The 18,254-nt window shown below is 32.8% G+C and overlaps 1 protein-coding gene and 1 pseudogene across 3 annotated transcripts; both read right to left on the reverse strand.

Annotated features, from left to right (window-relative positions):
- Window positions 1–3,909: 3,909 nt before the first annotated feature.
- Window positions 3,910–16,353, reverse strand: LOC114181840 (uncharacterized; annotated as a pseudogene). Its single transcript, XR_003603951.2, has 13 exons — window positions 15,972–16,353; window positions 15,687–15,788; window positions 15,512–15,607; window positions 14,850–14,962; window positions 7,194–7,293; window positions 6,971–7,107; window positions 6,805–6,882; window positions 6,598–6,686; window positions 5,490–6,021; window positions 5,265–5,391; window positions 4,877–5,144; window positions 4,700–4,804; window positions 3,910–4,618 (listed from the first exon to the last, which is right to left on the reverse strand). The product of XR_003603951.2 is annotated as an uncharacterized LOC114181840 (transcript).
- On the reverse strand, window positions 8,858–12,273 carry LOC114181839 (uncharacterized). Of its 2 annotated transcripts, none has more exons than XM_028068443.2 (4): window positions 10,394–12,273; window positions 10,008–10,310; window positions 9,849–9,920; window positions 8,858–9,758 (listed from the first exon to the last, which is right to left on the reverse strand). In XM_028068443.2, the coding sequence occupies exons 1-4, from the start codon at window positions 11,989–11,991 to the stop codon at window positions 9,740–9,742; spliced, it is 1,992 nt and encodes a 663-aa protein (XP_027924244.2). In that variant the 5' UTR covers window positions 11,992–12,273; the 3' UTR covers window positions 8,858–9,739. The 2 variants fall into 2 exon arrangements, with proteins under 2 accessions (XP_027924244.2, XP_085528559.1); XM_085672433.1 differs by having other exon boundaries at window positions 9,832–9,920.
- Window positions 16,354–18,254: the final 1,901 nt, after the last annotated feature.

An 18,254-nucleotide genomic window follows, 5' to 3' on the forward strand; every position in this document is an offset into this window, starting at 1 on the left:
GAAATCATGCATTAGTTTCAAGAATCTAAGATTACTAATGAACCAAGTTCTATTCCTAGATACAAGCATCCATTAGGTATTTAATTTCAAATCTAGATTCTAAAGATGTTTCCCAACACCTTAAGAATCACAAATCAAGCATTAAGCAAGGAAATCAAATACTAACATAAATTGGAAAAGCATATAAATTAACAACACAATTTTACACAAGAATTCAATGTTTTACATCTAATCTCAACAAATAGAAATTTCTCTCCATGGTGGAGAACCTAGGGTTTTACAAAATTGAAGAATAGGGAAGAAATTGGAACCATAAAGTAGAAACAATCCCTCTCCCAAGGTTCTTGAATATTGCTCCATGGTTCTATTGCGCCTCCCATTCACATCTCTGCCTTCAATTTCGTAGCCCATCATCCTCTCTAACCCAAAAGGGGTAAAACCTCCATGGATGAAGAAGGAAACCCAAGAAAGAGAAGGGAGAGTTTCCCAACACCCCTAATAGCCTCCAAGAGTCTCTCCCAAGCACCCAAGGTGTTTCTATTCGTGAAAAATGAGGAATCCCCAATAAAAGTTAGGTAGGAGTTGATTTTATTCACAAAACTTAACATCAATAAAAGGTAAACAACAACGTTATCAAATAATAAGTATGTTGTACAACATAATATGAAAATTCATAGTTTTAGTGATTAATGCCTTCATCCCCCACACAACCAACTATATTACCATATGACAAGTCGAGTTCCTTCAAATCTTTGAAGACAGAAAAATTGAAGTAATTTATATATTGTTCGTCAGAATTCCACTTCGCAACTAAAAGATCGCGTTAAACCACTCTCCCTACGGAGGAGTTGCACTGCACTCCATATCATTCATAACAACCCGTTTCAACTTTCCAAGAGAAATCTTAGTCGAAATGGGAACATAAGCCAAAAAGTTCTTCTCTCTCTCTCTCTACAACTTGAATAATTACAGGTAGCTCCTTGAGAAAATGAAACAAATTAGAGATCTAAATCAGAATTACCTACATCCCTTGGAGTTATTTCCCACTCATTCGTTGCCTCACATTCTTCTTCGTTGTTGTTGTGAATGCTGAAGCTCATGTGAATTGAATAGTACACCCTTTGTTTCATCAACGAAGGAAGAGTTCACCTTTCCTTTCTCATATTATTCAAAAATTCAAATAAATTAACAACTACAGAAACTAAACCCTAAATGATGAAGGATTATCTTGTTCCTCTTTAGATTTTTGAATATGGTGTGAGTTGATTAAGAAAGCTACGTGAAATCCCCACTGGACATTAAGATAGCAAGCTATCTAGATGTGAAGGTTCCTTTCACAAAGCTCAAGAGAAGAAGATGATGGATTGATTCAAACAAAAAGGAAATAGAAAGAACATAAACTATAGAAAACCAAGAACAATTAAAGGAAGAAGAAAACATAAAATGGAAAGGAAAGAAATGATAAAAATGTGAGAAGCACGCCACTACAAGGCTAGGCTAGAAGCCATGGAAACCTTGAAGATGAGTGGATGTGTGCCGCCACTTGCTATGCAAGATAAGGTTTAAAAGTATTCACTCCCTAGGGAGGAAACTCTCACAAATGGTTGAGACACAAGAGTGTTTTTACTTCAAAATGTTCAACCCTTTTACATGTCTAGGAGCACCCCTTATATAGAAGAGTTTAGGGGCCTCTAAGCAAATAAAAGATACCTAAGGATGTCTCTACAAAAACCTAACCTTAGCTTCTAGAAACTAGGTCAAATAAGGTTACAAAAATGAGAGACAAAAGAGCTAACTATGGTGTGTGCAAGGCTAATTTCGTTCTAGCACAAAAGGAGACAAAGAATGTGTCTCATATGTCTCCAAAAAGTGGCCAAAGTGTGCTAAAAACAAAGGAGACCAAAGGTACATAGGTACACTTGCTTCATGCCTTTTACTTTATGCTTTATGCCTTTGCTTTACTCTCTCCTCCACATCATTTATGCTCCCCAATCACCATGCGCCACCTAGCATTGCTTTCTTACTCCTAATTAACCTACAAAGTAAATAAACATAGATTAGCATGTTGGCTTAAGTCAAGTCAACTATATTCAACAAGTCAAACCTAGTCAAAGGTCAACAAGTCAACTAAAGTTGATTCAACTAAGTCAACTTATGGAATCAAAAATAGCAAACACAAATGAAAGGGATGAAGGATTAGTGAACTTCCTTTCTAAATATGCTTAGTCTTCTTAAGCATTTGCCTCCATCCTTGGTTGGGGTCAATGCTTCATCACTAAATTACATAGGTGAGAGAATAAAATATACTATCTGAGATCATACAAGAACTGACAATCGCAAATAGAGTAGGCATCACAAATGGAGGAAAATAAACCTATAATAAGACGATGAAGTGGGAAGCACCACTTACCAGAGAGACGAAACACGGAAACACATGGATGAGCGGTTAAGAGACTGAACTAGTAGATATAGCGGTGAGGGAGACTAGGTGGTGAGTGGTGTCACCGTTGTGGTAAAGATCTTGATCTCGCCGACGATAGTAGAAGTGGTGGTCGACGAGTTTACGACATTGTAAAGGTGTTGATAAATGAAAAAAAAAAAGTGAGAAAGAGGTGAAAAGGAAGCTTTGAAAAATAAAAAACTTACTAATTAAGTTTAAAATAATATAATTGACGGATAATCACGGTTAAAGAAAAGTAATAGAAATAAAAATATTTTTAGGGGATTATTAACTGCTAAAAATCTATCGTCAATAAAAAATATTTTTTTTAGTGATCGTTCTATATTAAGAAATAAAGAATAAAGTTGACAAAACTTATATTGGCCAAAAAGATTAGTAGTATTGGGCTCGCAAATATTTTTCAACTTTTATTATTTTTTATATTACTTTTTTTTTAAAAAGACGTTTTTATAATGTAGGAAACTATTTTCTAAAAATGAAGAGATATCTTAATGCTTTCTTTCAAACAAATAGAGAATTGTATAGGAAAAAGGTAAAACTAGGTCAAAGTAATTAAGTAAAGAAGACCGATATTTCTAATTCATCTAAAAAAATCAAAGATAACCTCAAATGATCAAAGCACATAAAATTAGAGATGACAAATAAACTCGTTTCTGTGGGTATTGTCCGAACCCGTCCCCGTTTTGACGGGGAATTCTCGCATTGACTGGGTATAAGTATGGGTATGGGGAATCTCCGATTTCACTACAAGAAATCAGCTTATTATCTACGCCAGTTTTTCGTAGGTAATGTTCACTTTTCATAGGTAATGCGTTGTTATCTACGAATTACCTACGAAGCAAATTTTGTAGGTATTGAGCTGGTAGGTAACTTTACCTACGAACATTATCTACGAAAGAAAGACGTAGATAATTATCTACGAATAACCTACAAATATCATTATCTACGAAAATAGTGGGTGCATAAATTACAGCTGGAGTTATCTACGAAACATTTCGTAGGTAACTTATCTACGAAAACTGTCGTAGGTAATATATCTACGATATTCTGCGTATGTAATTTACCTACGAAAATCTTCGTAGGTAAATTATCTACGAAATATTTCGTAGGTAATTATCTCCTACATTTGCCGCATATGTAAATTACCTACGAAGGTCTTCGTAGGTAATTATCTATGGCAAGTTTTGTAGATAATTTACATATGAAACTTTTCGTAGATAACGTTATAATATTAAAAATTATAAATAATTTTAATTTCTAAAAATTATCATTATATATTTGTCAGGACTTACCTCTAAACTACACTTGTAAACAATGCAGTAGACAATTTTGTCTACTTAACATATTCTAGAATTAGAAAATATAGTAGTTTTATATCATAAACAAGAGAAGTGATGTCTAGACATAAAAGCTAGACTCCACCTGTAGATCCTACAAACATTCCAGCATTCAAATAACACCTTCAAATATAAAACAACATAGTTATCCAAAGGTTTAGCACCATTCATATCATCACATCAAAACTATAAACCTACAAATATAAAATAAAGTAGATAACACAGATTAAGAAACTAACAAATAAGCTACATAGGTCAAGTCCTACAATTTAAAAACTAACTAATTTTACACCTAGTTCAACAAGTCCTATAATTACAAACCTAACTAATAATCTGCATAATGAGAAGAGTTTTGCCCATGCTGGTGGTTCCTCTCCCGAGCATCATCTTGGTTTTGATCCTCATTTTGTGGTTGTTCATTGACGTCTTGCAAAATGGTTTGTGCGGCGGGAGGAAGAAGAGGGAGAACAACAGTTACTAGGGATTCTAATTTTCTCTGCAATCGTTGATTCTCCTCCCTAGATTGACGAAACTCCTCCCTAGATTGACGAATTTCTTCTTCCAACCTTAGAATCTTTTGTGAATCCATACTTGTAGAACTGAATGGTTATTGTGTGAAGGCTTCCCCACAAAGATAATTTTCATTCAGTTTTCCAACACCATATACTCGTCCCTTAGGATTTTTGCCACTAGCAGCAACTAACCAACTTTTTTTCCTTAACTTCTCTTCCTCACTAGGGCTCAATGGAGATATTTCTTCTCCTTCACCACAAGAAGCAGCCTCAGATCTTGCTTGGGAAAATATAGTTTGAAATTCCTCCTGATATTCAAAATAGACATGTTATATAATGGCAAATCTTTATATTTAAAAAGGAGAAAAGATCTAAGTTAGAGAAATTACATATGTTTGTTAAGATCTGTGATCTACAAAATCACCGGTATTCTTGCGAACATGAGTATGGTGGAAAAGCTCATCAAAATGTACAGGACGACCCAATTGTTATGCCTATAACCAAAACTAATTAATCATGATATAATAGTCATCAAGTTATGTAACATAATTTTTTAGTGTACATACCATGCGAAGGGCATGCTCATGGATGGTGATTGAGCCACCTGTGTGCAAACATCCACCCTTCTCAGATGCTCGATTCTTTTGATTACGAGCACTCTTTGATCGAAACTCGGGTTGGTTCCACTTAGCAAGCAAACTGTTCCATACTCTATCAAACATCTAGTGAGGTTTTTCTTGCTTCCTTGAAGATTTCAGAAAGTCTATGAGAGGCCTTTGTGTTGAAAATCTTTCTAATCTTCTCCTCATGTTCAGGTCTCCAAGTAACCTTTCTCTACATTAAGAGATAATATAGTAGTTAAGATATTGATTATTACAGTAAACAATATATGCAAAGAAATTAAATATGCTTAATTGAAATCTAGTAAAGGGTTGGTTACAAATATAAACTTACCTTGAACCTTTGGAAGAAGATCTCCTTCTCTTCATCTAACATTGCACCCCAAGTTAACCATGGCTCAACATATTGTTGCTTAATTGTCTTTGTGATTGCCTTGGAGGCAACTCTACTTAGGTAAAACCTAAAAATATAAACACATTATGGAAAAATATGATGTCAATATGAAAAAAACCATATAATATAAAAGAAAAAATGATTTCAACTAGTGTTGATTATTACCCATCATTACAAGGTTCAATAATTTCAAGCATTGCACCAACATGAGGGTCATTGTCTTCATTTATGGATGGTTCACCTGCTTCTTCGGTAGACATGTGTTGGTCTTCCTGAAGTACATTATGAATAGATCGGGTGGGTATTAAGGTTGGTGTATCATTTTGTTGAGAGGGGGAAGATAATGATGTCAATCTAGCACCAACACATTGGGAAGCCATAGATGACAGTGTAGGTTCATTAACATGAGGTTGCACAGGTTGAACAATGGGGGGTTGAGAAGGTATGGGTTGGTCAATTGAGGGTTGGGAAGGGGTAGATTCGGCTATTGATGGTTGGGAAGGAATTGGTACAACATTTGCAGTTGTAGAAGGATTTTGTTGATCAATAGGGGATTCAAGTATATGTGTTTTTTGTGATGGTAATATAAGAACATATTTTGGTCGTCTTCCCTTCATTGTCCCCTTTCTCCCCTTTTTGACAATAGGCAAAGATGGTTCAGGAATGTCTTTATTACATCCTGATGACATATCTACAACTGCAAAGAAGAACATATACAAATCAGTTGCACATGCATTAGAAATGTCAGTAAATTATCCACTCAAATTTGTTATCAAGCTAAACTCTTGTAAAATGTGTATTGTAATAATCTCATCCTTCAATCGGACAACAACACCAATTAAGACCCCATTTCAGTTTAAAGACTGCATGTCAAGAATTGTACCAAATTTTACTTTTAGCCAAATACCTTTACAATCTTGAGTAGTTGTCGAAACATCAATTTAAGGGCTCATTGAAAACTCATGCTCTGTCAAAGTTAATAATTAATGGATAAATCCTTGATACAAGAAGAACATAATTAATCCTTGATTAGAAGATCTTGAATAATTAATTATGGATAAATCCTTATCTTTAAGATGTATTATTGTGATAGACCGAACACATTGTGTTCTGTTATTCCTTTAATTACTACAAAAGGGAAAAAAGGAGTATTGAACACATATTGAGGAAAGAAGTTCCATACACATCACTGCACCAAGCCTAGACAAGAACATAGTTCATGCCATCAGTAAATAGAGAAAAAGAAGAGAAGCAAAGGAAAACATCAACTTACATATTGAGGTTAACCTAACGCAATGCAAAAACAGCAAGAGCCTTGAAAAGAACCCCAGGACCTTCTTCTAAAGAAAAAACTATGCTTGTCTGACAAATCAATAGCAATATTTAATATTGATTAGTAAGCATAAAAACCAATCAATGTAGGAATCCGGAGAAATATGATGTTTTCTATTCAATAATTTCTTCTATTTATTCTGAGTACCTTAAATGGCCTATCAGTGCCTGGAATTATAGGTTCTCGCGCTAACATTAAAAATCGAGTGACATTATCACTATCATCCTGCAAATGCAAACCTATTAGCAATGAAATCTACTACAAACCGAAACTTCCAATAACAGGTCAAAACACTGATGCCATCAACCTAGACCTGAATGTCTTCAACAAGTATATCCAAGCCATAGATCTTTGCAGCAAAATAACTAGCGACTGCTCCTGCATCTTGTAGTCCGAGCAAGGTTTGTTGTCTCTCTTGGCAAAAGTTGTGAAGCAGTAAAGAAGCTGCCTCTGGACAGAAAAACAATCCTTGGAAACAATAGGTGATCCTTAAACAAGTGGAACTATGTAAAAGAAAATAAATTGGCAGTGCTAACAGTTTGGTGCTAAATCCGGATAGGTGATCAGAGTTGATTTGTCAAGATCCTCATAGACTATGACAGACACAAAACCACAGCCAGTTCGAATGTGATGCTCCTGAAAGGCAATCCAAAATGAATGATGGAATGAGAAAAAGGTACAAAAATCCAAGTTGGAACTTTTAATTAAATATCACATCCTTACATGAGAAAAGTGTTCAAAAAATAGTTTAAAACATCATATCAAACTACTGAATGCAGATCCTCTTTCTTGAATTAAGCAAAACATATAGATATAAATAGTTTTATGTGATTCCAATGCTTTCTATATATTGCATAAGAATGGAATATTTATCACATAGAAAGTAACTTCAAATTCTCTTCTTTTAACTAAAAAAATAAAACTTTTTCATATAATCGATGAATGAAACATTTTCCATAATATAGCATATATATCTTCTCAAGTTTGCCTAAGATTTCACTTACTACATCGATGCAATATAAGCTTTTAAAACATAAATATCACAAACTATCTTATTTTCAGCCTTTTTCTGTTTGACCTGGGATAAAAGACTTTTATGATATTGTCTTGGAAAATACTTATTAGACTGTTGGTTGGTGTTAGGATTAATTTTCGCAATGATTTATGATGTTCTGGTAGATGCATTTCTCTCCTTACAGGTGTTCCTTGTGTTGTCTGATTACATTTTTCTACCACAGTTTATCAGGCTTGGGTTAATTATGTTCGGATTTTGCTGCCTTTTTTAAGTGAGACTTTTCAGTTGCAATCCATACACCAACTTCTAAGTCACCATATGAGGACTTTCCTAACTAGATTTTGGAAGATTTTGAATCGAAAGACAACTAGAATTTTTTTTCTCTGTTCCTATTTCTCCAAAGCACTAGGGGAGGCTAGTATGATATGCTTCTATTCCTCCCTAAAAAACACTTGTTTTATGGAACTACTCCATAACAAGCTTTTGCTTGATAAAAATAGGTACACAGTAGAGGCATTTAAATATAACTGTCGTTAAATAACGGACACTGCAAGCTATTTATCCTGTAATGTTTTATGGGTGATTGGGGTTTGATAGCAAAGAGCTTGTACAACCCTTAACTGGTATAAGAGAGTCCATAGTCTCTATCACAGGCTTGAAAATTGTGATTCTCGAGAACACTTTTTTCCTCCTCATATGAGTATCTTGGAAAGAGTTGGAACAATAAAAGTAGATGATAGCGTTTAGGCAAAGGGTGCATGCCTGATATGAATTGCTAATGGAAAACTGATCTTGTAGAAGAAAAGCATGACAAATCTTTGAGCAATGGATCTCTCTGGTTTTAAAGAGATACAAAATAAGTGTACTATGGGAACTGAATAATTTTGTATTCATAAATGATTGAAAACAAGAAAAGATACACGGTCTCCTTTTACCGAATATTATTGTTTTATCATTGATCAACATGAAATAAAGATGACAAAGATTAAAAAGATTAGAAATGGTTTAAATTTTGAAGTCTAATTTAGTTGAAGTTCATGATTCTATTATCAAAATTGAGGAGGGATGTTTTGGCATGAAAGATTGGGGTCCTATCAACCTGAAGTCATTAAGATTTTTTTTTAACTGTTGGTAGTGAAAGATGAATCTGCACTAAAAAGAAGTGAGAGAAGTCTTGTATCAATCTTCTTAGAAAAAAACAAGTACAATGTATCATTTTGCAACCCTCATCTAAAAGTACTTAATAAAAGCCATAAGTTTAACACATAAAAGGCAAATCTAACAACAAAATGTCCAAATAGAAATTGGTACAAATCATTGATCTAATTATTGTACGTCTATTCAGAACTATCATCATTCAATTCCATTTCTTCATTGTCTTCTTTTGACTCATGATCATCAAATTCCCCTTCATCATCTTCTTCTTCCAAATCAAAGTCTTGAATTTCCTCTTCTTCCGTGTCTTCTTCTATGGCTTCATCTTCTACTTCAACACCATTTTCTGAATCTTGGAAGCCTAAAATAGGTTCAACTTCTATGACTTCATTGACGTGTGAAACTTGGTCTTCTTGGTAAGGCATATCATCATCTACATCAGTAGCTTCTATGCGACCTCTAGGTTTTGTCTTGATTACAGCACACCATCCACGTTTATCTATTCGAGATGGTGGATATGAGACATAATATACTTGCCTTACATTGTGAGCAATTATAAATGGATCATACGACACATATCTTTTATCCATCCGAATATCGACAACATGGTATTTAAAGTCCACTTTTGTACCTCTTCGTGATGGATCAAACCAGTCACAATAAAATACAAATACTTTCTTGGGAGTGCTTGAAGTATTGTACTCTATCTCGTAAATGTGTTTAATGATCCCATAGAAATCATCTTCACCTCCGTCTGTAAACCCTTTTACATAAACCCCACTATTTATTGTCTTTTTACCTTGACTTCATGCATTAGTGTGGAACTTATACCATTGACATATAACGTGTGCCATTGCTTAACCTCAATAAGAGGACGTAGCGATAAATCTCTCAAGTGTTGGTTTGTCACATTTAAAGGCTCATTGTAAACCTACAGTACAACACAAACTCAATGTCATATTTTATTTATTAAACATTGAAAGTGTAATTTAATTATCAAGTACATAATTGATTCTTGAACCATCTAGGAAAATCAGCATGTACACGACTAGAAGTAGTTGAGTCAGGTATTTCCTGAGATTGAAGGAATGACCTATTCAAATAAGTCATTAAGAAGGTTAATTTAATAAAAGAACTAACTTTATTATAACAATGAAATTGGTAGTTGGAAAATATTTACTCGAGGTATGGTTTCACTTCTTGGCAATTGATTAACACATGAACGTGGACCGAATCCCATTCTCTTTGTGTTAACCAATGAATTGATGGCTTGCCAGAAGGACAACTTTGTTGGTTGAAGATGGACAATGATGGTTGATTGGTTTCAACTCCCATTTCATTTCTACTACTTCGCAATGACAACATATAACCTTTGAAATAGTGGGAACAAAAATAAGTTGTTTCTCGGTGTATGTAAGATGCACATATCAATCCTTCAACCCTTGCCCTATTTTTGATTGATCGCTTAGAATCTCCCATAAATCTATAAAAAAAATTGTTTCTTAGTCATGCTTTATAATCGTTAAATAAATGCATTTTATATGAAATATATTGATCATATATTACCTTTCAAAGGGATACATCCACCTATATTGCACTGGGCCACCAAGTCTAGCTTCATATGCAAGATGAACTGGGAGATGTTCCATTGAATCAAAGAATGTAGGGGGAAATACTCTCTCCAACTTGCAAAGAATTAGTGGAATGTTTTCTTCCATTGTAACCAAATCGTCATACCTCAATGTCGTAGAGCATAAGTCTTTAAAGAAATGACTTATTTCGATTAGGGGATTTAAAACATGTGTTGGCAATGTACTAAATGTAATAGGAAGTAAGCATTCCATGAACACATGACAATCATGACTTTTCATCCCATGTATCCTTCCCTTTTCAACATCAGCACATCTTGCCAAGTTTGATGAATAACCATCAGGCACCCTAAGTTCTTTTATCCAATGACAAACTAATTTTGCTTCCTCTATAGTTAAAGAGTAATTGGCTTTAGGCTTAAACATTTTTCCATTAGCTAGCAGTTTTATCTCTAAGTCAGGGCGACTACAATATAAAGCAAGATCCATCCTTGCTTTCTCATTGTCTTTTGTTTTACCACTAACATTCATGACCGTGTTCAATATATTGTCAAAGAAATTTTTTTCTATGTGCATGACATCTAGGTTGTGTCGTAAGAGATTATCTTCCCAATAAGGAAGATTCCAAAATATAATTTTTTTCCTCCAATTATGAACCTCGCCATATCCTCGTAATTTCAACAAACGAGGATTTTTTGTGGCCATTGGTAAATCCCTTACTCTTCCCCAAACCAAGTCAGGTGTCATTGTAGTTGGTGGGCCATCGGTTTCAAATTTCCCTTTTAAGAAGGCTTTTTTATTCTTTCTAAAGGCATGATTACTAGGTAAAAACCTACGATGTGAGTCAAACCAATAATTTTTCCCCCTATTTTCTAATGTAAAGGCTTTTGAATGCTCCATACAATGTGGACATGCCAATTTACCTTGAGTACCCCAGCCAGACAACATCCCATATGCAGGGAAATCATTTATAGTCCACATTAAACTAGCTCTCATGATAAAGTTCTTCTTTCTTGAAATATCATATGTTTCTACACCAAACCACAACTTCTTTAGATCATCCACCAAAGGTTCGAGATACACATCAATTCCTGCCTTTGGATTGCTTAGTCCAGGTATTAGACAACTTAAGAACATAAATGGCTTTGTCATGCACATTTCAGGAGGAAGATTGTATGGGGTGACAATTATTGGCCAACAAGAATAAGGGATTGTTGATTGAATGAATGGGTTAAATCCATCAGAGCATAAACCCAAACGTACATTGCGTGGATCAACTGCAAAGTCTAGATGTACCTGATCAAAATGCTTCCAAGCTTCACCATCTGAGGGATGACGTAACACGCCTGAGCTACTTCTATTTTCACGATGCCAAGACATGTGACTAGTAGTTTCCATTGATGCAAACAGTCTCTGCAACCTTGGAATTATAGGTAAATAGAACATTATTTTCACTGGAACAAGCTTTTTTGTGTTTGCTCCTGTGCTCCGATCATGATACCTTGGCATATCACAAAATTTGCAACGTGTAAGTGCTCCATCATTTTTCCCATATTCATTATCGTAAAACAACATGCAACCTTGTATACAACAATCAATCCTTCTAGCAGTCAATCCAAGCTTTGATACTAATCACTTAGCATCGTAGTAATTTTTAGGTAAAGCTTTATTCATTGGTGTTACATCTTGAAGCATTTTTGCTATAAAATCTAGACATTCGTCAGGGACATTCCAATTCGACTTGCATGCTAAAAGTCTAACACAGATTGATAATTTAGACTCTGATGATCCTTCAAATAATGGTTCATTTGACTCGACTAACAGATTATAAAATCATTGAGTTGCTTCATTCGGAGGCTCTTCGAAGTTTGTTTCTGGTATTTCAAATGACCCATGTTGTCTAAGAGCATCACACAACATCTCATGCATTGAGTTAAATGTTTATCCTTCTGTCACATGTATACCACTTCTGAAGCATCGTCAACATGATGGGAAATATTCTCTATGGCTTCCCTGTGATCAATCCAAATAAAGTAGTCAAGCATAAAGCCATGCTTGTAGAGATGGAGCTTGATTGTTTGAACATCATAAATCCTTCTCTTTCATTAACATAACTTTCTTGTTGACAGACTATTTCGACAAACTCTTCAACCCTAGCTACGAAAGTAGGTTTCAAACCTCTTCTACCTTTATACACCCTATCATACATCCAATCACGACTTGAAGGAAATGAAGTCATGATCTGTGTATTTAAAGAAGTTACGTATATATTAGATCACAATGTTCAAATCATTCCCTACACATTTGAATATCTTTATGTTATCTATCTTTATGCTAATCATCAATAATTAGCATCGTTATATTATAACATAAACCCCTAAGAACCTAAGGATGGATTGCTTTTTAGAAAGTATTAACAAAAGATGAAATCAAATATTCATCAATGATGAAAATAGTGGTAACTTGTCAAAAAATAAATTAAAATGGATATTGATTGTTGAAATTTGAACTGCAACAAGTCGCAAGATCATTAAAACTTCCTGGAAGGTTAACTTTTACATGTTTTTCACACAAACTACTTTGATCATTCTGTTCTATAACAATAGTTGTGTAAATAATTCTGCAATTACTATTTTAGCTAGTCTTATGTTGTTTGCTCTGTTTTAGTAAGATGATTCTAAGATTCTGTTTTGTTTTTGTAAATACTTGCAGATTTGGTTTTGATTGATGAATTTAGACATGCTTAGTGGCTGTTTTTGGTTGATTTTAGTAGTGTTAGGTTTGTTTTAATTTATAGGTTCATTCTAGTTGTTAACTACTATAATAGTTTAACTTCTTGGGTTGTAAATTGGACAAATTTTAGTCTATAGGTGGTATTTTGAATTTTTCATTGTTTTCAGTTGTTACCTTAAATTCTACTCTCAGTTTTCTGTTTTAAACTTGTATGAATTAGTTTAGATAGATTACAACTTTTGTTCCATGCTTAGCTTATTTTGCTATTTTTGTTGTTTAAAAAATTTCCATTTCTAGGTTCTTATAATTAGATTTTATTTTTGTTATTGTTTTTGATATCATACTTTATTTTTACCTTTCTATTATTGTTCTAGTTGCTTAGTATTTCCATTTCTTAGCTTAGTTCAATTCTTAGTTTTAGCCTATTTTAGCATAGTCTTAGGGTTCTATTTTAGGTTTTCAGTAGTCAAATTCTGATTTTCTTGTAGAATTTGATTTTTGAGTTGATTTCTAGCTTTCTTTATTTCTTTTAAACTTTAATACATTTTACCTCTATTTTTATTGATCATTACATATTTGAATAATTCCCATTTGACTAGTTTTAGTTCTTGAATTGTAGGTGATAGATCGAGTGTCTAATTTGAGTGGATAGCTTTCTAGTCATATTTGTACAGTGCCAAATATAGCCTAACTTGGACAATTTTCCCTTGCACCCGTTTTTGAGCCTATTTTTAACTTTTATTATGAATTTTTAGCTTATTAGCACCTTGGACCCGTAAACCATGTTTATACATTATTCTACAGCTGTGAGGTGAATTAGGATGAGTTATGGGACATTGTTGAGTTCAAGTGTCGGGGTATTATTGATAAAGAGGCATATGTGACTCACTTGGTTACTGAAATATCTTGTGAATCAGTAAAAAATGAGAGAAAAAACTGGAACAAAATGAGAAAATTCTGGTGAAGAAAAATAAGAAAAAGATGGAGAAGAGGAAAAAAAATGAAAACAAAAGAAAGTGAAGATAAGAGGTAATGAGAGCAGAGAAAATAAATGTGCTAGATTTTGTTCTACACTTGAACTCGCATTATCCCGCCTACATTCATCTCACTTGTCTTAATTAGTGTTAATTAGCTCTTTTTAAGTCATTTTTAGTGTAAGTGTTAATTAGTTTTGGATCATAGTAGTTTAGCCTAGTTGTTAGTTGTTTAGCTTCAATAACCTATACTAGAATAGTGTAGTCTAGTATTGGTCATAACATTTACTAATTTCAGCATCCTAGTTCTAGAATGAATTTGAGTAGCTAGTTACTCTTAGTTTCTATTTTTTTATTTTGTTAGTTCTATAATTCTGCTCTATTAGGCTAGTTATAGTATTTTTACATCTTAGCTTAGTTTAATATAGCACAAACTGATTTCTAGTTAGCTTATAATATTTTTACTTTGTATGCATTTGGAGAGTTTTATTGTGTCATAAATCTGCTTTAGAATAGGTAAATTGTAGGTGCTAGTTTGTAGTTTTTAGCAAGTTTAGTCTAGTTAGTGACCTACCTTAGTCTAGTTTGAGTAGTTTTGAATAAATAGTGTTTCTAACCAGCAAGTTTATGTATCTATAACAGATTCAACCAAAAATACACAGTCATCATAGCAAAACAAAAAGCTATAAAAGATTAAATTGTATATAAGATAAACCAAGCATTTACCTTAATTTATCTCACACTCAAGCAATTAATGTCATGAAGGTCTCTTCAAATCTGAACTTTGATCACCCAAATCTACATAAGCACATTTTAATCGGAAACACAAGATAACAAACCTAGAAACAAGAGATTACGAACTTTGTGAGTTTTAGAAGTTCTTTTACAACTCAGGTTTTGAGTCTTCCTTTGATCACTTTTAATTAATTAGGACTTGTATGGATGGTTCTAGTTTATGTTTTAGGTGTCTTTTACAGATTATGTACCTTTTCTCCCTCATCATTTTAACTTTCATGATGTTTTTATATGTAAACAATTCTGATTTAAGTGTGAAAGTGAAGCCAATTTGATATACCATAATTGAGTAGTTGTGTGTGATTTGATTTTTGTTTGTGAGTACATCATATCATGCAAAAGTGGTGTCGCATTTTTAGCACTAATTGTTGTTTTGTCTCAACTTTTTAAAAGCTTAAACATCACATGTAGAGTACGTTCCTTTTTTGGCACAAGATATGATTTAAAGAAGCTTTCTAAATAAGAGCTTATTTGTCTCAAAAGATTAAAAGACAATAAAATGAACAAACTTCCAAAGCAATTACAATGTAACTGGTGTCTCATCATTCACAGTCTCATAGGAACAAACTTCCAAAGCAATTAAAGTAGATTACCTATTGTCTCATCATTCACAGTCTCATAGGAAGAGCCACCTATGGCATAAGAGAACCCCACTCCAATTGGTGTCTCCAAATACAAAATGTTTGCCTCTGCAGTACAATGTAACTCTTATCATATAGGAGCAATTCTTGCACTTATAATGGAATGATAAGTTTCTCCATGGATTACCTCTGTTCCAACTGTACTCGTTTGTAATCAGAACTTTCCCATTTGGTCTAAAAGCTCCATTTTCAGATAATGCACCCACTCCAACAAAAGAACACCCAGGTCCTGTACAAAACAGAAATTAGCTTCGTCCCTCAGTAAGCATGGCATATTGTAAATCAAAGGCACGCAGATGAAAGATTCAAGGGAGCGAATGTAAAACCCTAAACCCATCACTTATTCAGGAGGATTATTCACATAGCCACCAACATACATCCCAAAATGTAAAACCCTAAACCCATCACTTACAATTTTTTTCCCAATTCGCAGAGGGTTTTCTGACAAGGGTTTTGCTTTGTGAACGATGAAGGTCGGGACATGTTTTTGCCACAGAGTCACTGCGTGGGTTGACGATGAAGGTCGGCGACGATGAAAGGCGACGATGACACTACGTTTCGCTGCGACGATGACATTACGCTGCGTCTGCGTGATGGAGGCTCACTGTCGCTGCGACGATGCACTGTGCTGATTGAGGTTTTGAGTGATGGAGGTTGAAGTGATGATGGGTGCTGATGGAGGGCTAGTGTTGGTTTCGAGAGTTTTGGTTTCGAGAGTGAGTGAGAGTGGAGTGGAGGGTTCGAGAGTCAGTGAGAGGAGTGGAGGTTTCGAGAGTGAGTGAGAGTGAAGTGGTGTGAATATTTTGTCTATTTTATTTTTGATAAAAAATAATTTGATTTTTACATATGAAATATGTTCGTAGGTAACGTTTTTTAAATTTTTTTTATATATTTTTTTATAATATTAGTTATCTACGCAGACTTTTATAAGTAATGCTTTGTAGAAAAGTTTTCCACCAAAGTCAGTCATGGTTACCTACGAAACTTCCGTACGTAATTTATTTTTCTGTTGCGCACGAATGTATACTTTATCTACGCCTACTTTTCGTAGATAAAATAAAATTACCTACGAAATATTTTTCGTAGATAAATTTTCCTCGATAATAGCCAGTTTTCTTGTAGTGTTTTTTCAATTGGGTACGGGGATGGGGATGTATATATCCCCACCATAATACTCGTCCCCGCCATATCTCCATCCTTGTTTAAATTATTAAAATATTCACAATTAATTAAGTAACCTTATATATATATATTCTTTTTATTTTTTATTTATTATAAATATTTAGTTTGTCATGAAACTCATTCATATCTCTAATATATTTTTTATCTTATCATAACCTTTATGTAATTATGTTAAATGATATATGTCAATTAAAAAAAATTTATGTCTAACATTTGAATATTTCTATTATTTTTTAATATTTTTATTTATTGTATATTTTTCTTTCACATGAGAATATTTAATACTCTCAATTTAAGTGTTTAATATCATAAACATTTCATTTACTAGGTAATATAAAAAAAATTCTTTACTTATTATTATTAATTTTTGTTTCATTTGAAGAAGTCTTTTGTTTCGCTAAAATAATTTTTGTTATTTCTCAACCATTGAGTATATATGTTGATATTTGAAAAGTTTTCTTAGATCTCTAAGATACTTTTCATCTTATCATACCCTTAATTATACATTTGTTTTTCTTTGTGCGATTCCTTCCAATAGTCTTCAAATTGTTTATAAGATACAAATTTGTTAATTTTTTAATATTTTTATTTTTGTTTATTTTCATCATGTAGAATACTATTTCGATAAATTTTATCTAATTATTTTTTATTTTCTAACTCATTACAATCATACTTTAATTTTTTCACTATAATTGTATAAATAATTTTTATTTTCTACAATATAAAGATTTAATGTAATTGCCATGAATATTTTTTTATCACCATCCAACATATATTGGAGTTCAAAAGATACAAAATTTATGATAAAATTTTATTATTATGTTTATTATTTGTTCTTTGTGTCATTTTTTTATCAACCATTAAGTATATATGTTGATATTTGAAAAGTTTTCTTAGATCTCTAAGATATTTTTCATCTTATCATACCCTTATTATATATTTGTTTTCCTTTGTACGATTCCTTTCAATAGTCTCCAAATTGTTTATAAGACACGCATTTGTTAATTTTTTAATATTTTTATTTTTTGTTTATTTTCATCATGCAGAATACTATTTTAATAAATTTTATCTAATTATTTCTAACTCATTACAATCATACTTTAATTTTTTCACTATAATTGTAGAAATAATTTTTATTTACTACAATATAAAAATTTAATGTAATTGCCATGAATATTTTTTTACCACCATCCAACATATATTGGGGCTCAAAAGATACAAGATCTATATTAAAATTTTATTATTATGTTTATTATTTGTTCTTTGCGTCGTTTTGATCAAGTGATGTATTATAACTTTTATTAGTGTATAAAAAATAGATTCATTATAATTTAAAAAATTGAAGTAAACAAACATTTAAAATATATTTTAATTTGAATATTTTTTCCTTTTATATTTTTAAAAAAATATTTTTAGAATTTATCAACTAGGTTTCATTAATGTTTGCAAATTTAATAAATGTTTTGGTTCTCATTAAATTTTATTTGGTATTTTAATCTAAAATGTAAACAAT

The sequence above is a fragment of the Vigna unguiculata genome, chromosome 4, assembly GCF_037176805.1.
Source record: "Vigna unguiculata cultivar grain cowpea cultivar isolate G323 ecotype 2 chromosome 4, ASM3717680v1, whole genome shotgun sequence".
Classification (NCBI taxonomy): domain Eukaryota; kingdom Viridiplantae; phylum Streptophyta; class Magnoliopsida; order Fabales; family Fabaceae; genus Vigna; species Vigna unguiculata.